Raw genomic sequence first — 20,768 nt, 5'->3', positions numbered from 1 at the left:
AACCATGGTCGTCCATCTGGCTCTTTTTCAATGCTGAAACAATGTGTAGGGACTTCATATATGCTCATTTGGAGAGGCATTATTTCTGTTTCTCTGTTTGCTTTGAACATTGAAGCCAAAGTGGCCAGGGCATCAGCCAATTGGTTTTCTTCTCGTCGGAGGTAATTAAAAGTTATTTCTTCGAATTCTTTAATCAACTCTGCCACTAGATCACTGTATTTAACCAGTTTTGAGTCTCTCACTTCCCAATCTCCACGGATTTGGTAAATCACCAAGGCTGAGTCTCCGTATACCTCTAAAGTTTTGACATTTCGTTCAATAGCTGCACGAAGTCCCATGATACATGCCTCATATTCCGCTATGTTATTAGTACAGAAGAAGTTTAGCCTGGCAGTGAGTGGGTAATAGTTCCTTTCCCGCAATACTAAGACTGCTCCAATCTCATACCCCAATGCGTTCGATGCACCATCAAAGCTCATCTTCCATGACTTCTTTTTTGGATGATTCACATTCTTTTTCTGAAATGCACATCAAGTCTTCATCTGGAAAGTTAAATCTCAATGGCTCGTATTCCTCCGTTATTCGAGTTGCTAAGAAATCAGCTATTGCACTCCCTTTTATCGACTTTTGGCTCACATAGATGATGTCGTATTCTGATAGTAGGATCTGTCATCGTGCCATTTTTCCTGAGAGTGCAAGTGATTCCATCATGTACTTTATTGGGTCCAGCTTTGAAATTAACCATGTTGTATGATACAACATATATTGCCTGAGCCTCCGAACTACCCAAACCAAAGCGCAACAAAAATTTTCAATTAACGAGTACTTTGCTTCATACTCTGTGAACTTTTTGTTGAGATAGTAAATCGCCTTTTCTCTTTTCCCTGACTCATCATGTTGCCCTAGTACGCAACCCATTGAATTCTCAAACACAGTCAGATACATTATTAACGGTCTTCCTAGAGTTGGTGGCACTAGCATCGGAGGACTAGACAAATACTGTTTTATCTTGTCAAAAGCCACTTGGCACTCTTCGTTCCATTCTCCCGATTATGTTTTCGAATGAGTCGAAAAATTGGGTCACATTGGTTGGTAAGTTGAGCAATGAACCAAGTGATGTAGTTCAACCTCCCTAAAAATCCTCTGACTTCTTTTTGCATGCGCGGAGGTCGTAGTTCTTGTATGGCTTTTATCTTATCTGGAACAACTTTGATACCTCTCTCGCTGATGATAAAGCTTAGCAATTATCCCGAGGTAACCTCAAACGTACACTTGGTTGGATTAAGCTTCAGCTGGAACTTTCTCAATCTTTCGAACAACTTCCTAAGGTTTCCTACATGCTCTCTTTCCCTCTTGGATTTGTCGATCATATCATCAACGTAGACTTATATTTCTTTGTGCATCATGTCATGAAATAACATCACCATGGCCCTTTGATATGTTGCCCCAGCATTCTTTAATCTGAACGGTATCACCTTATAGCAGAATATTCCCCACATCGTTAAGAAAGTAATTTTCTCTATGTCCTCAGGAGCCATCTTTATCTGATTATAACCCGAGAATCCATCCATGAACGAAAACAATAAATGTTTGGTTGTGTTATCCACCAATGTTTCGATGTGTGGCAAAGGAAAATTATATTTAGGACTTACTCGATTCAAATCGCGATAATTCACACACATTCTTACTTTGCCGTCTTTCTTCGATACTGGAACTATGTTAGCTACCCATTATGGATACTTGGATACTTGTAGGAAGCCAGCATTAAATTGTTTCTTGACTTTTTCTTTTATCTTTTACAGCATTCCAGGTCTCATTCGTTTTAGCTTCTGTTGAATGGGTTTGCATTCTGGTTTCAGTGGGAGTTTGTGGACTACTACATCCTCATCCAATCCTGACATGTCCTGATATGACCATGCAAATGCATCTTTGTACTCATGGAGCAAAGTGATCAAATCATGTTTAGTGTTATCTGAAATGGAGGTCCCAATCTTCACTTCTTGTTTCTTTTCTTCATTTCCCAAGTTTACTATCTCAACAGATTCTTGATGAGGTAGAATCTGTTTATCTTCTTGTTTTACCATTCTTAGTAAGTCAGGAGACGAGACATAGTCTTTAGCATTTTCCTCAGCTTCAAACTCTCCTAAACAAATAGTCTTCTCGAAATCAATTTCAAGATTTGTAACGGGTTTGTTCATATCGTTGATATCTAAACACCTGAAAATTGATTGGAAAAGAAAACGTAGAGGAGCATCAAAATATTGGGACCAACAAGCATGGTATGACGTGAGATATATGCAATGACAGGCTATGATAAGAGGAAAAAAATTATGAAGTTAATGAGGATGTAAAGACCATGACAAAATGTATCTTCATTAATGTTCATTTAAATGATAAATAGCAAATCATAAGCTCTTACAAAAGAATCCCTCTATTACTTAGGGACACACAAAAAGAAGAGTGTTAACATTGAGCATTACTCTGGAGAAGACTTAGAAACTACAAGAAGATCAACAGCAGTCCAATTGTTCAAAACGAATCCAGGTGTATCGTTGAAACATCTTTAATTACATCATCTCCTTTGCCAATGACATTTATACTGACATTCTGAAAACCCCTTTCAATTAATAACAGCGTGCTTCGTGGATTATCTTGCCCGGGGTATATCATTCCTGTAGATATAAATATTTTTGACAAAGGAGGGTACGTTATGGGTTTCCATTCTAATTCTCGGCCTAAGGCTCTTGCAATCCTCTTTGGGTCTTTTCCATCCTTTCAATTCTCTCATTAAACTCGGCTTCCATAATTCTAGCTTTTTGGCGCGTCCTATAAGAATGGCGTGATTCTAGACTTGGAGTGTCGCAACTGCGGATTATACGGTTTTACCCTCAGTGAATGATTATGGTGATGTGTACATGCAATAAATAGATAAATGGATGAATGACAAATGAATGTTAGTCATGAATGAATATGCAAGAATTTGGTGTTGATTCCAAGATGGTCCCTACTTAGGCATTTCATTAATCAAAAGAGTCTATTATAAAACGTTTCGGTCACTTGTGTAATTGACTCCTCCACCAGAAACCCATTTTTGGCAACCAATCTCTAATCAACATCTTCCTAACAAGATGCCTATGATGCATGGTGAAAACTAGAAATACAGGCAAACAACGTTGGTTAGTACAACAAAAATGACCAGAGAAAGACTGTGGAAAATCTAACAAATTAAGCTACTTGGTCCAATGGACCAGATTCCTTTGCATAACAGGCATAAATGTAAAAGAAACAGAATGTGAGAGGTGTTTTTCCCGTGTACTTATTTTGGTGACTACTAAAGGGACGGAGGTTCAGCATGGCTCTAGTCAAGTGGCTCGTACGGTTCACTATATGCGGTTTTGGTTCTAGCCAGGTACTCGAATTGTCCGTACTGTCATCTGCTAAGATTAGTACGAAGCCTCGGTCATTGCCTATCACAGGCTTGCGAGTTCAATTCGAGGGATCACATTTACTTATGCCTATGCGGAGGGACAAGTTAACTCACGAAAGCATAAGTCATATGTAACCCGAAAGTATTCACTAGCCTGTGCAGAGGGACGAGTTAACTCATGAAGGCATAGCGTTTACTTTCACTTAAACGGACGGAGCCCGGGCAAGAGCTTATGTTATGCAAAATGGAAGTGCACGGTGTGTGGGGAGAAACTCACAAACCTTTCATCTTATTTTAAAACTACGAAACTAAAACTATAAAAACTTAGAGCTGAAAAGCAAAAGATAAAACAAGTTAAAAAAATATTTACAACATGATGCAAATGCATGATTTTTTTTTTAAAACAAAATTTGAGGATCACAACTAAATATTAATTTGAACAAGGAAATTTGAAAATTTTGACAACACGCGTTTAATTCGACTCGACTCTCAAAAATTTTGTCCCCAGTGGAGTCGCCAGCTGTAGCGACGTAAAAAATTCTTCTTTTGGTCACTAATTGAGGTGATTTATTGGAAATTTAAAAACCGACTTTCGATTTTATTAAAAAAGGGAGTCGCCACCGATCATTTTTCCTAGGTGTGATCGGACACCTAATAAATCCTCTTTTTCAAAAGAAAATTTATTTTTTAAACAAAAAGAAGGCCGAGTTTAGGTTTACGTTTAAAGCCAGAGGAAAAAATAGGGTTCGGGAGTCGGTTACGCAGGAGGAAGGTATTAGCACCCTCGCGACGCTCAAAATTGGTATCTCGTTAAACATGTGTTGTCTTAATTTTAAAAAATACGAGTTCAATGTGACATTTAATCATGATCCGATCAAAACACGAGAATTTTTATAATTTCGATTTCTTTTGAAAAAGACGTTCCGTTTTTAACACAAGCCGATTGATATTCACCCAATATAGCGATGAAATCTACGACTTAATGTTAAATCGGTGCGTTGCCTTATTTATTGAAATAAAAAAAAATGAATAAAAATAAAAAGAAAAAACTAATATCGATGTTGAAATAAGATGCGATCTGATAGGGGGACCGAAACAGTAATTATTCCTTCCCATCAAAACGCAGTACATCAGCGATGATTAAATTGAAAATTGCGACAAACTTCGGGACTAAATTAAAAATAAAAAATGACTTAATTGCAAAGTAAATAAAAAAGCGGAAGGGCTAAAAGCGCAATTAGCCCTTCCATTAAAAAGCACGCGGATCCTAGGAGGGTCGGGTCAGGTCGATCCAGTCCAAGTCAAAACGACGTTTTGGGGTTTAATGGCCAACCCCAAGATGTCGTTTTGGAGGGCTATAAAAGGCCCATTTTCTTCAAAAAAAACCATTTTTGCACTTGAAAGGAAAGAAAAAAAAAAGAGAGGGAGAGGGTGGGTGATTTCCGGCCACAAGGCGGCCACCGTCCATCGGTAGCATGATTACGCGCCAAGTAACAAAGCAATGGGACCTAAAAAAACCCTTTTTCGGTAATTTTAAAATGGGTAAGCTTCTTTCTTTTATTTTTACTTTCGTATAAAAAACAAAATAAAATTAAAAGGAAAACAATAAACAAACAAAGAAGAATAGACAAAGAAACCTATTTTGCTTTGATCTTCGATTAATCTCCAAAAAAAAGAACCAGCCTCTCCAAAACACTAGCCTTTACAATAACTCTTCTCCTTGATTACTCTCCAAAAAACCTCTCCAAAAATCCTTTATAATAACTTTCTCTCTAAAATCTTTTTTCTTCTTCTTTAAATACAAAATATGAGAAGACTTATATAGCCATTTACAAAATATTTTTTTATTATTTATGTCTTCATTTGTAGGTACAAGTGGTAGTGGAGCAAGTGTGGCTAGTAAAGTTAGTGGTGGAGCAATTGTGACTAATGAAGTTGGTGGTGACAAAAGCTAGGATTTAGTTGAAAAAAATTTAAGTTGTGAGCTAAGGTTTTTTTTTTTTTGATTTGGACTTAGAGTTTAGGCCATTGAAATTTTGATGTAAATTGAACTTTGAGTAGTTAAGATTTTGAGTTTTAAGTTTAATTTTAATAGATTAAATAAGGCTAAATTGAATTTTGATATAAATAGATTAAAATTAACATACAACACAACTATATTAATAAATTTAACAATTAAAATATTTAATATTAATCATATAAACAATTATAAAAAACATTTATTTGACACTATGCAAATGTAACTTTCAAAATATTTTTTCTGTTTAAATTTTTTGAATATTAAAATTTGAATTAGACGAGGGCGAAATGAAAATGGCTCAACTCGCTTGACCTGTTTAAGTGCTATGTTTGGGAAAAGGGTTGAGTTGAAGCCCGATTGAAGCTTACGAGAACTCTCCAAACATTTGCTGAATCAGCATTTAGTTCGATTTTATATTAAAGTGAATTCAATTTTGTTTCCATTTTTTAGAATAAAGATGCTATCACTTGTTCTTAATTTTTATAAAACATTAATGATTTTTTAATTTAAATCAGACAAACTTTAAAAAATTAATAAATCCAACTCGACCAAAAAAATCACACGGTATGTCCGCATAGGCTTCAACGAAGCCGTGAAAACGACTCAAGGGATGATGTTAGCCCTTAGAATTGTGCGTCGCTTGTGTTTTCAGAGGGCTGTTTTTGGGGTCTGAAAGCAAAAAGTTGGGCTAAAATATCTTGCCAAGAACGGTTATAATCGATGGGCCACAAAGATGCATGATCAAGTTAACCAAAGAAACTGTGGGGCTGCCTCATTACCGACATAGGCATGTTTTATTTTTCTTTTTTATAGTCTTTACAAGGGATAATTAACTTTGATTAGTAAAGCACAAACCTACAATAGCTAAGTAAAGCACAAACCTACAATAGCTAACATATTTAAGAACTAAAATAAAAACCCACGCGTAAGATCGGGTCGTCCGACGATCACCATTAGCTCGGCTAGATCACCGAGGAGGATCTCAATCAATATGTTGGATCGAAATCCAAGCCGCTATGTCATTATCACATCATTACATCTTGTCAGAATAGGGTTTGAAGACCTATGAAAATTTGAGATTATACTACATAATTTCCCTTAAATATTTTCATTTTCATTAGGGTCGAATTTTTGAGGATTTATTGCGTCATTTTAAGATAAAATGATAATATTAAAAGAAAAAAAGAACAAAAGGCAGGATCTTTAAGACAGGCTTAAAGATCTTTCAAGCTTCGATTGAAAACTAAATTATTATATAAAAAACAAACTAACAAAAAAAACCTCTACTTTCAAAACGAGAACAAAGTAAATTTACAATCTTAAAAAGTAGCTGCAGCTCACAAGTGATTAAAAATGTAATCGAAGCAAAAGTGCTGAACTTGGAACTTAATCACTGCTGCATTGACTACAAAACAATGCTTGAAAACCAAACCTCCACCTGAAGGTAACAAACTCAGTGGGAAAAAAAACACCATAGAAGAGATAACAGCAGCTCATAAGAGATTAAAATGAAATCAAAGCAAAGACAAGACTTCGCTCGTTAACCCTAAACCTTGTTTTAATCATGGCTGCGATTACTACAAAACAACATTCAAAAACAAACAATTGTTTGAAAATCTTGAACTTCAAATTGAAAAAACACCGTAAAAAAGACTAACGGCACCTAATTAGTGATTATATTGGGAACATAGCTTAGGCACATCCTTCGCTCGTTACAACCCTACACCTCAATTTATTTTAAATCATCGCTGCGCTTACCACAAAACAACACTCAAAAAACCAAACAATTGTTTAAAATTTTGAACATTCGGTCGGAAAAACGTTGTAAAAAAGATAACGGCAGCTCATTAGAGATTATATTGTATTCATGGCTTAGGCAAAAACTTGGCTCGTTACAACCCTAAACCTCATTTTAATCATCGCTGCAACCACTACAAAACAACACTCGAAAACCAAACATTTGTTTATAAATCTTGAACATTCAATCGGAAAAACGTCGTAAGAAAGATAAAGGCAGCTCATTAGGGATTATATTGTAATCAAAGCTAAGGCAAAGCCTTGCCTCGTTAACCCTAAACCTCATTTTAATCATCGCTGCACTTACTACAAAACAACACTCATATTCCAAACCTTTGATAGAAAAACTCAGCTTTACCCGGAAAAATGTCGTAAAACAGATAATAGCAGCTCGTAAAACAACCCTCAAAAACTAAACCTTTAAAACATTATGATCTTTTTTCTTTATAAATTCATCATTTTAGATACGGGAGAAATTTGACTATAAGTTTAATCTTATAAAATCAAATCTAAAAAGATAAACGGAAGCTCCATTGGAAGCTTCTTGGATTCAAGAATGGTGAAAGCCTCGATAAAATTAGTGGTTTGGAAATGACGATCTCAGCTTTCTTTTATAGGCGAAATGAGGGTTACGGGTAGCTTTGTTTGAATCTTTACCCTCAATGTTTATCAAATTTACTTAAACAGTCATTTGGTTCGGTTCATATCCTGCTTTGATGGTTCCAGCTGTTACTCGGTTTCAACATTGACTAAATTTTTAGATTGTAACTAGGCCATTAAATTTTAAGTTGTCCTTTCAGAAAGAAAAAATTATGTCATTATTATAATGACGTGGCATTTGTCATTCTTTTATAACTGGTTTAAAGAGAAAATTAGACTAATTTTTATTATATTATTAGTATATTAGATTATGTACGGTTGATAATTAGAATATTCATCGCTTCATGTGCGGCGTAAATTTAGGTTATAGTAGGATTTTGTCTTCTTCTTGATTCACTAAAAATAAAATTATTAATATGTTGAAGTTTTGAAGATTTTAGTTTTAAAAAGTTATAAAATAATTTTTGAATTATTTGAAAGTCATTGTTGAAACCGTTGTTTCATGAATTTTTTATTCGTACTACCTACACTAATCGAAAGTTTTCATTTCTATTCTTTTCTATGATTTATTTTTTCGTAAAACAACTTTAAACGTTACTAATTTACAAATTAAAATCCAAATAATTTTTTTAGCCGATCTCTAGCACTGAATGTCAAATTAACTTGGATGTAAGATAGATTCTACTCATCAATAGGTACTAATCCATCATACAAATTGTCAAATTATTGCTTAGAGTTCGCTAGCTAAAATTTTTAACAAAAAAACTTAACAATTCAATGACTTAAATAAAAATTTTAAACAGTTCAATAACTATTTTATAACTTTTTAAAGTCAAGTGATCAAAACATAAATTATCCTAAAATTAAATACTTAAGTAAATTATGACTTAAATGCATAAGAAAGTCTATGTTCTAGAGAACATTCTATCATCAATTCTATGGGATGCAATTCCACAAGCCATCAACGTGTATCAGGTGCTTCATTACTTGTGACGAGGTGATATCTGATTGAAAATTTTCCGCAAATTTCGGCTTGTGACCAAATTTTTATGTCGTCCCAACTTTTTATATATGATTTCTTAGTTTCATATTAAAAGTTTATACCATCCTAATTATATATATTAAAAGTGTACACTTAGTATATGAATCAGATAAATATAAATTTAAATGTGTATTATCGTTTGATTTAAAGATATAAATAAAAATAATAATTACGTAAAAATTAGATGAATACTATTAATTTTATTTATTATACATGAAACGATGTATCATTAAATTTATATTTTAATGGATGTTATCCTTTTTAATAATTTTATCTTGAATTTTAAGATTTTCTTTAAATTTATAAAAATGTTAATATATTATTAAACTATTAAAAATGGATTTCATATATTTTTATTTTTATTGTTTTTATAATACCATTTGAATATGGTTTTATTCTAACCTAAATACTCTTTCAATATAATATAACATCAGATATTGCATCAAAATTTAAAGCATCAAATACAAAATAATTGGGAGAAAGAACTGATAAAGCCTACTTCCAAATTGTTCCAAAGAACTAAGGTAATTTATTGACACATAATTTATTAGTCCAGGGTTCTACGATCACACTATAAATGCCCTAAACTCTCTATTTAGCAATCTGACAAATCTAATTTGTATTGAAACCCTTTTATTTTACTTAATTTTCTTCAATGACACATAATTCTTTCTTTTTTTCAGCATGTTAATGCAGGGGAGGAATGCTTTGTTCATGCTTGAAAAAGTTTTGAGGATCAATTTTTGTCTTCACTTGCACCAATCGATCAAAGTTGTTTTTGAAATATTTACGACCCCAAACGCTTGCTTGCCTATAGCTTGTGATACCCACATTGTTGGAGCCAATGTCAAGATCTCGATAATTGGCATAAGCCTCTCGGGGAGATTTCGAAACAAATGGAGTCATATAATTATAAACTCTTCTTGACCAATCGATGTATTTTTGCGAGTTGACGTTGTCTTGTTCTTGCCAATTCACGTCGTAATAGATTTTGTACAAATTGCCAGCTCGATGTGGGAATGGTGTTGCGTCCTCAGGAATCCGATCCATGATTCCGCCATAAGCCATGAAGATAATGAAGGCCGACGAGGCTTCTTCATCGGAAAGTCTTGAAAATAAACCATTCAATGCAGTTTCGGAGATGGGTTCCTTTACGTAGTCAGATTTGATTTTGTAGTATTGGCCGCCAACAGAGGTTCGGAAAGTTCTGTTAAGCAAAATTTCCAAGGGTTGGTTTTGGAGTTGGTTGAAGTAAAGGACCGATTCGATCCAACTCATTTCGGAGCAATCCTGTCTTGATAATCCAAGCTCGGGGAATCTTTGTTGCATAATTGGGAGAAGCTCGTCAATGGTGCCGAGGAACAATGAACTGAACGAAGCAAGAATTGTTTTACTCCCGTCTTGAGTTGAATTAACGCTCAACATTGTAACGTCGGGATTCATTTCATCGGGAAGTTGATGAGCGATCTCTTGCCATCGAAGGATGAGTTGGGTAGCGTTTTGTTCGAGTGTTCGGTTGACGGAAAATACCGTCACAATTGCAGGAACTGGAACAAGTTTTAGTTTCCAGGCAAGTACGATCCCAAAACTACCACCACCACCACCTCGAATTGCCCAAAACAAATCTTCCCCCATAGATTTCCTATCAAGAATTCTTCCATTTACGTCGATGAATTGAGCGTCAATCACGTTATCACCGGCAGTACCATATTTTCTGAACAATAACCCGAAACCTCCGCCGCTAATATAACCGCCAACTCCAATTGAATGAAAAATGCCACCCGCAAAGGCGAGTGTTCTACTTTTTTCTGCAATTCTATAATAAATTTCACCGAGAATCGCACCAGCTTGAACCCATGCAACTCTGTTTTCAACGTCGACATCCACCGTTCGGAAATTAACCAAGTCGACGACAACAAAGGGGACTTTGGAAACATACGAAAGACCTTCGTAATCATGGCCGCCACTTCGGGTCCTAATTTGGAGCCCATGTTTCCTCGAACAGTAAATCGTTGCTTGAAAATGGGATGTTCGCGATGGTGTTACGATGACCAAAGGCTTTGGGGTATTAGTCGAATTGAACCGAAGATTTCGTATTGTAGATTCCAAAACAGTTGAATAAGAAGGATTATTTCGTGTGTAAATCACACTGGAAATAGTAGAAGAATCATTTGAACGAAGGGAAAGGCATCGAAGAAAATCTTCCTGAGGCAAAGCCCCCGTTGAAAATGACAAAAGAGCAGCCAAAACAAGAGAAAGCAGTAACATTGAGAACTGTAGGGACTTCATTTTTTGAGCTATAAATTAATATGGCTGAGGATATGATGAAGATGAATACGGAGGCTCCATATTTATAGTATTCGTTTGCAGAGAAGAAGAAGAAGAAGAAAAATTCAAGTTTATAAAAAATATTGGAAAATGTCCATGTTTATCATTATATCCTTTACCATGACTAGTTGTCTTCATACATAGCGGTCCAGATTATCCTTGACCATGAGGTTTTGCTGTAGTTGAGAATGTTGAAATCAAACTTGAATTTCTAATGGGATGGCAAATGGGAACGAAATATGTATGGAAGAAGATAAACTCCATCAGGCCATCGATATGTAGTTCCATCGTTACTCGTTAAGGCCACATTTGCTTGAATTTAAATTTTCCCAGAAATTTCAATGTATTACCGAATATAATGTCTATAGAAATTATGAATAATAATTATTATTATTATTTAAAAAGTGATGAATTATAAGGAAAAATAAAACTTTAACAGTAAAACAATTAACATAACTCGAATCTTAAATATTACACTTGAGACGATAAACACATTAACCATCAAACTAATTAAATAAAAATTTAAATTTCGACAAGCATAACAGCACTTGTATTTGAGGGATTGACGGTAGGTTGGAATTTACATACGATTTTATCTAAAATATTAACTTTAAATACAGTTAAGCTTCATTTATGATTTGTATATGGAAATTCCAAAGCCACTCTTTTTTCTTTTTTTCCAAAATAAAATATTATCTTTTATGTATATATTTGTAATTGCTTAATATAAAGATAAATAATATTTTATTATTGAAAAATAAGTTTAACCAAACTAGAACTTTTCAAAATTAAGTTTTCTATTATTTAAATGAGATTATATTTGATGCAATATTAATACATAAAATTTATAAATCACAGTTCTCTACATCATTAATGAATTAAATTAAAAATTGAAATACTTAAAATTTTATTTAATGTTTTCGGGCCATTTTATGTGTTTTTTTTTTGAAATTTTGATTGTAGTGTTGATCTCAATCTATCTGGTCTATCTATAAACTAGACAGATTTTACGTGGGGGCGGGGGAATAAGTTGGTTATTTTTAATTATTATTTGGAATCAAAATTTTTTGTATCACAATGTTATTTTATAAGTTCTAACATAATGTCATTATTATAAATAATATATTAATTAAAAGTAAGGGCGAGTGCGAATTTGAAAAATATATATCCATTTCACAATATGTATTTATATTCAATTTTAGATGTAGAAGCCCAAATTGCCCGGGCCCGATTTCATCAAAACCCAACCAAACCTCTAAACCCACTAAAACCCTTAACTCATGACCCATTTACATCTATCCAAACCCATTACAAAACCTAAACATTAAACCCAATTCAAAAACCCATTAAGCCCCCCAAAAAAAAACCTAACCCAAAAAAAAAAAAAAAGAAAAACCTAACCCAAAAAAAAAAGAAAAAGAAGAAAAAAGAAAAACCTAACAAAAAAATAAAAAATAAAAAAACCTAGCCACCTAACCACTTTCCCACTTGCCCCATTTTTCCTCCCATTGTCTACCACCACCACCTACAAAATAGAAAAAAAAAATAAAAATAAAAAATCATGTAAAAGATGGCTATAAAAAGCCATTCAAAAATCATGTAAAAGGAGGAGGGAATTTTGATCAATACAAAGAATTTATCTTCAAAAAATACCTAAAGGTGATTTTATCTTCTTTATTATTTTACTCTTATTTTTATTTTTATTTTTTTCCTTTTTCGAATCTATTAATCTATATATATACATCATAATAAAACTATAATAAATATATATATACAAAACAAATATAAAAAATTTACATTTTTCGCCATCACAGCGTCTTGGCGACGGTTGTCGACCATTGACCGCCCTTGGCCGGATTCCCCTCCCCCCCTTCTCTCTTCCCTCTCTTTTTTTTTTCATTTATTTTTCAGATTTACCTTAGATTTCATATTATTTTGCTATTTAATTTAGCTTTAAATATTAATCATGTTATATATGTAATATTGTTATCACTATTATTTTTATATATTGTTATTATTATATTATATTTAGCTATATATATTTTCTTTATGTTCCGCTTCTTACTATTGTATGCATATATATCTATTATTATATTTATTATTAATATTGTTAGCATTAGTACTTTTACTTAATGTGTATGTAGATATACATGTACATATTAATAGTTTTTATCATATGTGTATATTGTATATATTATATTTATATTATATATATATTCTTAATGTTATTAGTTGTATACTTCTTGTATATTTCCATGTATATATTTTATATTGTCTCATGTACATACTCAAATACTATTATATATATACGTATTTTTAATACCATATCATGTATATATTATTATATTTATTTTATCCCTATTATATTTATTATTAATATTAGTACACATATTTTATTATAGGAGTATATATATTCTTTTCTTTATATAGTATTATTTTCATATATCGTTATATTTATTATTATATTTATCATTTTTCTCTATTGTTACTTACTATTTTGTTTTAAATTATTATGTATTATTTGGTATATATCGTCTTTTATTATTACTCTTATTATCATTATTAGTACATGTCCATTATATATGTAGATATTTTAATACATATAAGTACATATTCATGTAGTGTCGTTAGCATATATATATATAAAATATATTTTTCTGTTATTAATATTTCTAATATATGTTGTATATTTTCATTTTGGTATGTCGTGTATATATATATATATATATATATATATGTATGTTTTATGTATATATTGTTATTTTCTATTGTCATTATGAATATATTATTTTTCTTATTATATTGGTAGTACATCATTTCTATTTTTTGTAAATATTAATATTGTTGTTTTAATATTCTCGGTTTAACATTTCATTATTAATTGCATCGTTGTTTTGTATTATTTACTTAATTCTTATTTTAAATAATGTTTTACTCATAATTTTAATTTCAATAAATAAGGCAACATGTCGATTTAATATTAAGTCATTGATTTTATCGCTATGTTGGGTGAATATCAATCGACTCGTGTTAAAACGGTACGTCCTTCTCAAAAGAAAACGAAACTTGAAATTTATCGTGTTTTGATCGGATCACGATTCAATGTTACTTTGAACTTGCAATTTTGAAAATTAAGACAATACTTGTTTAATAAGATACCAATTTTGGGCGTCGCGAGGGTGCTAATACCTTCCTCGCGCGTAACCGACTCCCGAACCCAACTTTACTTTGGCTTTTGACGTAGACCTAAATTCGGCCTTCATTTTTGTGCAAGAATAAGTTTTCTTTTCTAAAAAAGGATGATTTATTAGGTGTCCGGTCACACCTGGAAAAAAGATCGGTGGCGACTCCCTTTGTTAATAAAATCGAAAGTTGGTTTTCAAATGTTTAATAAATCACCACAATTAGCGACCAAGTGAAACTAAATTTTTTTTTACGTCGCTACATTAGAAATTAACAGGTGTCGTCAGTCTAGCACTCTCCATCTTTTTTTACTCGTATTTTATTTTGTATATCGATATCGTCATATAATTCAACACGTCTTCAAAAGTTTGAACTCATGTTGTTTGGCATAATAAATAGTTACTTGAAAATAGGATGTTAACTACAGGAAATTGCAAGACTTTTGATCGAATAAACCCAAAAAATCAAAATTGGAAGATGATCCAATTCAATAGGATTATTGTAAGACTTTTCTTACATACATGCCGGTCGACTTCATCCTTTGCTGTGTGTCTTTGAAATATGATATTAGAATATTAATAAATTAATCAAATCTATTAAGTCAATTAAAATGATTAGACAGATTGAAAAAAAATAACACATTACAATATTTTTACTATAAAGAAATTCACAGTTAGAAAATAAAAGGAATTGTAGATACCAGTATTCAAAATAAAAAATAGCCAATATGAAAGTTATGATTGTATACATTAAAAAGAATATATTAAAAAAAATAAAAAGTAACCATAATTGTGGACCATCCTTTCCGTTCAAGAATGGTTACTTGAGTTTTAGGAAAGCTTTAGTCAACAAAGAAATAATAATTAAATCAATAATTTTGTAGGTTATGTATCTGTTTCGAATAGATGTGAATCCATGTCATGGTTATGTACTTATTTTTATAATTAAGAATTTATAATGTCTAATTTTTTCAATTAATGTAATTTTAATTCTATGAACTTAATATTTATTGATTATGTATTTTTTTTTTAGTGTAGCATGCTTACAAGCCTTATGTATTTTTAAGATATAATATTATTTAAATATATATTTTGATACATTCGTGTTTGTATTATTTTATGTTGTATTTGTATAACATTACCGTATTATATTTATATTTATATTGGTCAAATTCATCGACTTTTATAGTATCGAGAAAGAAATTTCTTTATTACATGTTACAAAATTTACTTATAAATAATTTGTAAAGAATAAAATAATTTATTCTGTGGTGGTAAATTTTATTAGAAATTCATTTGATAGGGATTTAAATTAGGATAGTCCATCCCGATCCCTATTACTATATAAAAAAGAATAATACAATTTTCTGGCGCATGATTTATTAGTTTATGGTTCAACTATCACACCATAAATGCCCGATACTCTTTTATTTGTATTGAAGACGTTTTATTTTTCTTAATTTTCTTTTTCAACATTCTAAAACAAAGGAGGGATGCTTTGTTCATGCTTAAAAAAATTCTCGGGATCAATTTTTGTCTTCACTTGCACCAATCGATCAAAGTTGTTTTTGAAATATTTACGACCCCAAATGCTTGCTTGCGTATAGCTTGTGATACCCACATTGTTGGAGCCAAGGTCAAGATCTCGATAATTGGCATAAGCCTCTCGGGGAGATTTCGAAACAAATGGAGTCATATCTTTATAAACTCTTCTTGACCAATCGATGTATTTTTGCGAATTCACGTTGTCTTGTTCTTGCCAATTCACGTTGTAATAGATTTTGAACAAATTGCCGGCTCGATGCGCGTATGGTGTTGCGTCCTCAGGAATCCGACCCATGATTCCGCCATAAGCCATGAAGATAATGACGGCTGACGAGGCTTCTTCGTCGGAAAGTCTTGAAAATAAACCATTCAATCCAGTTTCGGAGATGGGTTCCTTTACGTAGTCAGATTTGATTTTGTAGTATTGGCCGCCACTGGGAGTTCGGAAAGTTCTGTTAAGCAAAGTCTCCAAGGGTTGGTTTTGGAGTTGGTTGTAGTAAAGGACCGCTTCAATCCAACTCATTTCGATACAATCTTGTCCTGATAATCCGAGCTCGGGGAATCTTTGTTGCATAATTGGGAGAAGTTCGTCAATGGTGCCAAGAAACAATGAACTAAACGAAACTAGAATTGTTTTCCTCCCGTCTTGAGTTGAATTGAAGCTAAACATTGTAACGTCGGGATTCATTTCATCGGGAAGTTGATGAGCAATGTCTTGCCATCGAAGGATAAGTTGGGTCGCATTTTGTTCGAGTGCTCGACTGATGGAAAACGCTGTCACGGTTGGCGGAACTGGAACGAGTGCTACCTTCCATGCCAGGACGATCCCGAAGCTGCCACCACCACCACCTCGAATCGCCCAAAACAAATCTTTCCCCATAGATTTCCTGTCGAGAATCCTTCCGTTTACGTCAATGAATTGAGCATCGATGACATTATCACAGGCAAGACCGTATTTTCTGAACAATAACCCAAAACCTCCGCCGCTAATATGACCGCCGACTCCGATTGTAAAGTAAATACCACCTGCGAAGCCAAGGGTCCTACTTTTTTCTGCAATTCTGTAATAAACTTCACCGAGAATTGCACCGGCTTGAACCCATGCAACTCTATTCTCAACATCTACATCCACCGATCGGAAATTAACCAAGTCGACCACAACAAAGGGGACTCTGGCAACATACGAAAGACCTTCGTAGTCATGGCCGCCACTTCGGGTCCTAATTTGGAGCCCATGTTTCCTCGCACAGTAAATCGTTGCTTGAAAATGGGACGTTCGCGAGGGTGTTATAATGACCAAAGGCTTTGGGGTATCCGTCAAATTGAACCTAAGATTTCGTATCGTAGATTCCAGAACAAATGAATAAGAAGAATTATTTCGTGTGTAAATCACATTGGAAATGGAAGTAGAATCATTTGAACGAAGGGAAAGGCATTGAAGAAAATCTTGATGAGTCGATGCCCCCATTGAAAACGACAAAAGAGCATCCAAAAGAATAGGGAGCAGTAACATTGAAAACTGTAGGAACTTCATTTTTGAACCTATAACTTTAAATACCTCTAGGACTGTAGAATATGGATTAAGAGACTCCATATTTATACTGTTCATTTGCAGAGAACAATAAAGTAAAAATTTTTCATGTTTTATCAAAGCATATGAAAACATCTCGAATAAAATGTCCACGTTTTTGTCAACTACAATGATCGAAAGACTTTTTGATCGAATTAGCGAGAAAAAAAAATTACCACACTGTTAAAGGGAATTATATTTTTAAAGATAAATCTCGAATTTTTATTTTAAGAAGAATATTATATATAAATTTTGATTTTATATAATTTTATATATTATATTTTAACTTTGATTCAAACGTAATATTTACAATGTTTTTTATGTGACATTATTTTCTTTGGAATCATGTGAAAATTGTTTTAATATTTTCACATAAGTTAAAATTATGTTTTTTAAATAATTAGAATTACTTTTTCATTTATATAATGATAAAAGTATGTATTTTTAATTGATGGGAAAACACTTTAAATTTATTTGTTTATGTTTTAGTTTAGTAAAATGTGATGATATTAATAATTTTTACATAACAAACGAAAAATAGTATGATAGATGTACGGATGAGGTGAAATTTATTAAATTCCATTTACCAAAGCTGTCAATTTTCAAACTTGAAAAATCAGCAGGATTGCAATGACTTTTTGGATGGAATCCTAGCATTTTTGGGTTGAGATGTCCCCATGGCGTTTGAAGATATATCTCTTAGCTTCAAAATGCAATTTGAATCACTCGATTTTGAGTTCAGGAGCTCAAGTTATGATTGTTTTAGTGAATACTGCGTAAATTATAAGTTTATGAAAACAAAACTTCTGAACGAGATTATGACAGGAATTATGAGTTTTGAACTTTTAATTTAAGTTTAAATCATATTGAGTTCGGGTTTTAGGCTTAATTTTTATTATATATGAGTCCAATATTGTATTTATCAGCTCTTATTATTTTATTATTATTTTAAGTTATTTAGAAGTTTTATGTTAACAAGAAAGTTTAGTTTAAAACTACTTATTGTTTAGATTAAAATAGAGTTTTATTTAGATTTATTTAACTAGCTTGTACACAAATCATTATTATTATTCAACTTCTCTCTTGAGTTAATAAATTTTCTTTGAGTTTTTTTTTAAGACTTTCTATCGAGTTTCTTTTAGAAGAGTTTTAACAATCTTTGGGGCTGTGGATTCTTCATATTTCTAAGGCTTCTTAAGATTTCTACATACCACATTCTATCTTTTCATCTATCTTCCTTATTTGCTTCATTATTGTTTTAATCGTAAATTTATTATTCTATTTTAATTATCTTAGTTATTTATTTTAATTGTTTTATTTAAATTGAATTTGATTGCGTTTCAGGTTGTATCAAAAATTCAAATTTTTTTCCGAACGTCTAGAGCCCTAAGTCAAATCTGCGACTTTAACAAATTTTACGATCCACTTCCGCATTCATTTGTCTCATTCTTTATCATAGTGTCAAATAAGCAACGGTGCTAATAAAATGTAAAATTTAAATTAAATTAAAATTAAAATTGTATATATATAATTATATTAAATTAAAGTCAATTTTATATAATTTTAAGATTTATGGTTGACTATGAATAGTTGTGAAGGTTCCATTAATGACGGTCGAAATCAAACAAATGGTATTGAGTTTGTAATGCTTGGAATGAGAATAATATATGTATACGACAATGTAGATCTAATACATTATTTTATATTTTATTTTGACACTTCTTATAATATGGTATTTGGATTGATTTTTTAGCTAATATGATATTTATCATGGCAAAAGTTATAAATTTCAAGTTTTAGAGTTAATTTAATTAAAATTAGTAATTAATTGATAAAATTAATAATTAATTTTATAATTAACTTTAAATTTTTTAAAAAACTTACAACCATCCGATTATATTTAATAATATTAGTTGTTATCTTAAATCAAAACCATCTTTAAATTTAAATTAATTATTAAAAAGTTCACACGACTACTTTTATATATTAATATATAAAATTTTATCAAATATAAATATTTTATTAAACACAACATACAGATAATACATATAAAATTATTAAATTTAAATACTAAATAATATATACCGAGAAAGTTACAATTCCTAACCCATGGAATAGGTTCCATCATTACTCGTTAAAATTTAATTTTAAGTCTAATATTTTTATTTAAATTGTTTCAAATATGATGGTTAAATTTAATCTTAAATTTAAATTTATTGTGAATTTTTTCCAAAATACATTATATAAAAATTTCAACACTTAAATTATCACCTATATATTTTACCAAAATGGGTCCATTTTTATATACAGTTCTTTTGATATAATGTATTTTTAAAAAATTAAACAATATATTTAATTTCAACTTATTCAAAGTTCGTACCAATATTTAAAAGTTTATTTTACACTAATATTTTATATTTTATATAGATTATAATTAAATTTACATAAAAATACTTTTGAAATATGAATAATCTAAATTAAAATAATAATAAAAACTAGTTCAAATTTTATTTAATATAGCGGAATGAAACCATTCACAGAAATAATTTTTTGAATTTTTATATTTTTCATATTTTTAAATTATTTAAAATGATTATTTAATTTTTTATTTTAAAGAGTTTCACAATTTTTATATTTTTATTAAAATATAAAGAAAAATTAATTTTAAAATGTAATGACCAAATTAACAAAAAAATATAAATAATAAAGGTTAAAATATTTATTTTACTTTTTTTATAATAGTTACATTAACAATGCTAACTTCAAAATTGAAGAGGAGACTTGAATTTTAAATTAAAGAAAGTATAAAACTTAATATATCAAAATTAAAATATAGAAACTAAATTTTAAATATCAAAATAATACAGAGAAATTCCACATATTCAAACTATTTAAAATATACGTTATTTGTAGAAATTGTACATTGTTTATCTCCAAGTCATTTTGGTTACCTATATATTTTTTTAAATTTTTAAAAATAAATGTTATCATCTTATGTCTTTTGGTTTATAAATATTATATATTCCTTTATTTTTAAAATCTCTAAATATAATTCAAAGGAGAATTGTCTAATTCGTGCTTGAATAACATTATATTACTAAAAGAAAAAAGTTGGATTCAACTCAAGCTACTTGTAAATAAAATTTTATTATTTAAAATTTAATTTTTGAGTCCAATGTTTTTATTTAAATTGTTTCAAATATGATGGTTGACTTTAAATTATAAAATTAATAAAAATTTAAAGTCAACAAAAGTAC

The 20,768-nt window shown here is 31.0% G+C and overlaps 2 protein-coding genes across 2 annotated transcripts; both read right to left on the bottom strand.

The window, feature by feature from the left end:
• Positions 1-9,298: 9,298 nt before the first annotated feature.
• On the bottom strand, positions 9,299-11,206 carry LOC108456119 (tetrahydroberberine oxidase-like). The gene has a single exon (XM_017754718.2). The coding sequence runs from the start codon at positions 11,173-11,175 to the stop codon at positions 9,574-9,576; it is 1,602 nt and encodes a 533-aa protein (XP_017610207.1). The 5' UTR covers positions 11,176-11,206; the 3' UTR covers positions 9,299-9,573.
• Positions 11,207-15,656: 4,450 nt separating this feature from the next.
• Positions 15,657-17,548, bottom strand: LOC108454411 (tetrahydroberberine oxidase-like). The gene has a single exon (XM_017752864.2). The coding sequence runs from the start codon at positions 17,533-17,535 to the stop codon at positions 15,874-15,876; it is 1,662 nt and encodes a 553-aa protein (XP_017608353.2). The 5' UTR covers positions 17,536-17,548; the 3' UTR covers positions 15,657-15,873.
• Between the last annotated feature and the right edge of the window lie 3,220 nt (positions 17,549-20,768).

The sequence above is a fragment of the Gossypium arboreum genome, chromosome 11, assembly GCF_025698485.1.
Source record: "Gossypium arboreum isolate Shixiya-1 chromosome 11, ASM2569848v2, whole genome shotgun sequence".
In the NCBI taxonomy this organism is placed as follows: Eukaryota; Viridiplantae; Streptophyta; class Magnoliopsida; order Malvales; family Malvaceae; genus Gossypium; species Gossypium arboreum.
Note: the sequence above shows the minus strand (reverse complement) of the source record. Positions and strands in the feature narration are given on the sequence as shown.